The 4,297-nt window shown below is 34.1% G+C and overlaps 1 protein-coding gene across 1 annotated transcript; it reads left to right on the top strand.

Annotated features, from left to right (window-relative positions):
- The first annotated feature begins 1,571 nt into the window (after positions 1-1,571).
- On the top strand, positions 1,572-2,191 carry LOC105291893 (histone H3.3-like). The gene has a single exon (XM_011359931.2). The coding sequence runs from the start codon at positions 1,575-1,577 to the stop codon at positions 1,980-1,982; it is 408 nt and encodes a 135-aa protein (XP_011358233.1). The 5' UTR covers positions 1,572-1,574; the 3' UTR covers positions 1,983-2,191.
- The last annotated feature ends 2,106 nt before the right edge of the window (positions 2,192-4,297 follow it).

The following is a 4,297-nucleotide window of genomic DNA, read 5'->3' as shown; positions in this document are numbered from 1 at the left end:
TTTCTTTCTTTCTTTCTTTTTAATATAAACACCTCAGATCACCTTTTAAGCTATTAGTCAATAACACATTGGGGGATTTAATTTATCTAGCTACTTTCCAACCTGATAGTAAAATTTTAATTCAGAGGAAGCAAGCAGCTGGAGCTTGAGGTAGTGAGAGGAGACCTGGGGAAAGACAGGCTGCATAAGGGGTTTGGGGCAGCCAGAGGAGAAAACCGAAAACTTGAATGTTAGGAGAAAGATGCGCTCTTTTAGGAGACTGCAAGCATAGCAAGAACAAGGAAATAGCACCATGTTATAATTTTAACACAACTATTCCTCCTCAAGAAAAGCCACCATCATGTTTCCATATAAACTTGAACACTTCTAGCTTCTTTTCACTCAGAGAGTACCCAATAGAGGGAGAACTCTATGGATACTAATCTCATTATTTAATTTTTTTATAATGAATTTTTAGACATTGGCCCTAGACCGAATAGAATATGTCTATATGAGTAAAAGAGGTAAGGTCTAGATGTAGTCACGATTTTTGCATTTCTCTACATTTTGCATCAAAAAGCGTTTTGTTCTTAAGATAACAATCCTTTCGAAGTTTACCTATATGTGTAGTATACAGTATACTGTGAGTGCCTTATAATATGTGAGTAATAATCATATTTTGCCATGTATTTATGATTTTATGGCAATTATAAGTTAATATGTCATTTTATATTTCCTTTCAGTTTTTTAGTCTTTGAATATATGTTATACCATGTGAATCATCCTATAAAGTGTGTATGAAAATTGTTCCTGTTGTGGATTTTTTTTCTGGCCAGTTTTTAAATTAAAAAAAAATTTTTAAATGATTAGGACATTAAATTTTTAAAAAGCATGATTGAAGGTCTTATTTCCCTATCATATAGAGCACAGCCTTCACAGTTTTTTTGGTACTAAAGATTTTCAAATAGCTTCACTTCCATTAAGAAATTTACCTCCAGAATATATATTATAAGCCTTCACAGAGATGTAGAAAATAGATAATAGCTTCATGTTTATAGTAACATTAGAAAATTAACTTATAAAGTCAACTAGTATAGACCAATATACCTAGATAAATGTGAACAGATATACAACTTTTTAAAAGTCAGATTTATTGAGTTATAATTTAAATACAGTAAAATTTATATATCTATGTTTGAATAATTTTTTTTATTGAGACAATTACAGTGGTACCCACTGTAAGGAAAGTAAGCATTTGAAAAACCAAACCAGTAAATACTTAAATTGGAAGAGGAGTGAGTTTGTTTGGCTTTATAGAGGAATTTCTAACAGAATTAAATTTCGTGCCCTCCAAGTACAGTTTACAACAATTCAGTTATAAAATTCTACTCATAAGATTTCAGAAACAAACCTACAGCATACAGCTTTTTATATATGTATTATAAAACATTCGATCATTATAAAAACAATCGTGGAGGGATTTAAAGAATTTTTTCAATTCTATATAATACATTAAACAAATAACGTGTTCATGGCTGCGCTGCCTCACCAAGCTCCTGCTGGAGAAGGTGACTAAGTAAGGAGGTCTCTATACCATGGCTGATACAAAGCCAACTGCCAGCAATTCCACCCGTGGTAAAGCACTGAGGAAGCAACTGGCTACAAAAGCCCCTAGCAAGAGTGCGCCCTCGACTGGAGAAGTAAAGAAACCTTATTGTTACAGGCCTAGTACCGTAGCACTATGTGAAGTTAGACGTTATCAGAAATCCACTGAACTGATTCGCAAACTTTCCTTCCAGCACCTGGTGCGAGAAATTGCTCAAGACGTCAAAACAGATCTGTGCTTCCAGAATGCAGCTATTGGTGCTTTGCAGGAGTCAAGTGAAGCCTATCTGGTTGGCCTTTTTGAAGACACCAACCTGTGTGATATCCATGCCAAGCGTGTAACTATTATGCCAAAAGGCATTTACTTAGCACACCGCATACATGGAAAACATGCTTAAGAATCCACTATGATTGGAAACATTTCATCCTTTCAAATGAAAAATTTCTTTTTGTTATTGGTAGTTCTGAACATTAGATATATTTTTTCCAGGGGTTCAAAAAGTATCTAAGTTTATGATTGCAAGTGGAAAAATAGGGGACAGAAATCAGGTATTGGCAGTTTTTCCATTTTTATTTGTGTGTGAATGTTTAATATAAATGAGGAGACATAAAGCATTAATGCAAGTCAAAATGTTTCAGTGAATCAAGTTTCAGCAGTTCAATGTGATAACAATTATAATAAATAAGCTTATTAAGTTTTTCTGGACAATGCCAGCATTTGGATTTTTTTAAATTAGTAATTTCTTATTGATGGCAAGTAAATGGTGTTTGTAGCATTTTTATCATATAGTAGATTCCATCTAGTCTCTATACTGTTCTGACTGATTTTACCTACATGCAAGTACATGTTTTTAATGTTGTCTGTTTTCTGTCCTGTTTCTGTAAATTTGCTATTAAAATACATTAAACTATTTTAAAAAATCAAATACTTAAAGTGTGCCAAGTATTTTTTTTCTAGAGGAAGCTATGAAGCTGTTAAGATATAGACTTTGATCTCGTTGAACTCACATCCCAGTGAGAATAGAAACATGCATAAGGAAGTCTAATATAAGTCAGCCTGAGATACAGGGCTATAAGAGAAGACAGAGAGAGGAGTTTCAGCCTGAACTTTCTAAGAGCCATTTGGAACAATTTACATTTGGACTTTGAGAAGTAAGTCTTGGACTCACAAACTTGTAGAAAATGACATTCTAGGTAGAAGGTAAACTTTAGTAATTGTGAAATAGTAGTAAAGCTATAGGAATGTTTGTTACATACATGAAAGGAACAGTGGGAAATAAAGCCAGACTAAAGGTGACTTTGGGGACTTAAGGATAATAAAGATAATTTGAAACAGTTCTTGACTATGACAAGGATTACAGTATGGGGATTTAAGAATAATAAAGATAATTTGAAACACTTCTTGACTGTGACAAGGATTATAGTATCATCCTTTGATATCCATTGACTCTTTCTCCCCTATAAAGAGAATAAAGACTGCATTTCCCAGCCTCCCTTGCAGCCTAGTGTGACCATAGGATTTAAGCTTTCAAGAACTTTCCTTAAAGACTGCTGCTGCTCTCCTTTTGCCAATTCCTACCAACTTAGTCCACTCTGCCACATGAAACAAGGATGCAATGACCACTATCTGGGACTGCGGAGACATGGCTAATCACTAAGGATGGCAGAACATATAAATGGAAGGTGTGTGGGCTTCTTAACGCAGAACTGCCATACCAAAGCTGGCCTGTCTAGATCTGGATTTTGTTTTGTACAAAAGAGAAACTTTTACTTAAGCTTCTTTTATTTATTTATTTTTTATACAGCAAAGCCTGATTCTAAATAATCATAGTTTTTGTGGCCAACATGTAATATCTCTACTAAGAATTAAAATCCAATTTTTCTCATCTATGAGTCTCAACAATCCTTTGAGATGTTATGATACTCATTTTACAAATGAAGAAATTGAAATGCAGATAGGTTAAAATTGCCAAATGTCACACCCATAGAAAATAGCAAAGCTTATATTGGATCCTTTATCAGTCTAACTACAACGTTCATACATACTCTTAATTACTGTGATGTCACTGAAGGCAAGTTGGAAGGCATAAATTTGTCATGTATTCATTGAACATGTTTCTATGGTTTCTTCTCCAGTCCCTTAACTCTGCCTAAACTTTCATGTATAGTCCCTTCATGAAACTTTCTTCAGTTAACAGCTTGACTCTGCCGTATTATCCACTGTCATATACCAGCTCTTTTAGATAACTTTCTTTAGCTTTGCTTTCTCCAGAAACTTAGATGAGAATTATTTCTGTAATGCTTTTGGCTAATTATGAAGAATTTTTCAGTTTGCTTTTTTAAATCACATAGCTGACCCAGTCCTCTGTTGCTTCTCTACTTAAGACAAGAAAAGAGAAAAACTGATGAAGACATGTTCTCAGATTCTTAAGATAAAGCCTTTTGATTGGGATGTCTCCTGTCAGAGGGAGCATTGCACTTATTCTTAAAGATAAATCCAACACTTTTTATCCCATTGGACTTCAAATCAGATACTACTAGTTATGTATAACTAGAAATGTTTGACCAAATTTCTCTGAGAAACGGCCTGGGAATAGTATAGTACACTTGTATTGTTTTTGTCTGTCCTCCATCCTTTCCTTTTATAAACTGCTACATTTTGACAAAATTGAGTGCAGAAAGAGAAAAGTGGGTCAGGGTGTAGGAAGAGTCA

Source organism: Pteropus vampyrus, unplaced genomic scaffold, assembly GCF_000151845.1.
Source record: "Pteropus vampyrus isolate Shadow unplaced genomic scaffold, Pvam_2.0 Scaffold2, whole genome shotgun sequence".
In the NCBI taxonomy this organism is placed as follows: Eukaryota; Metazoa; Chordata; class Mammalia; order Chiroptera; family Pteropodidae; genus Pteropus; species Pteropus vampyrus.
The sequence above is the reverse complement of the archived record's forward strand: the minus strand, read 5'-3'. Positions and strand labels throughout refer to the sequence as shown.

Bases quoted from the DNA above. Each gene is read 5' to 3' on its own strand.
- LOC105291893 (XM_011359931.2), top strand. From the start codon at position 1,575: ATGGCTGATACAAAGCCAACTGCCAGCAATTCCACCCGTGGTAAAGCA.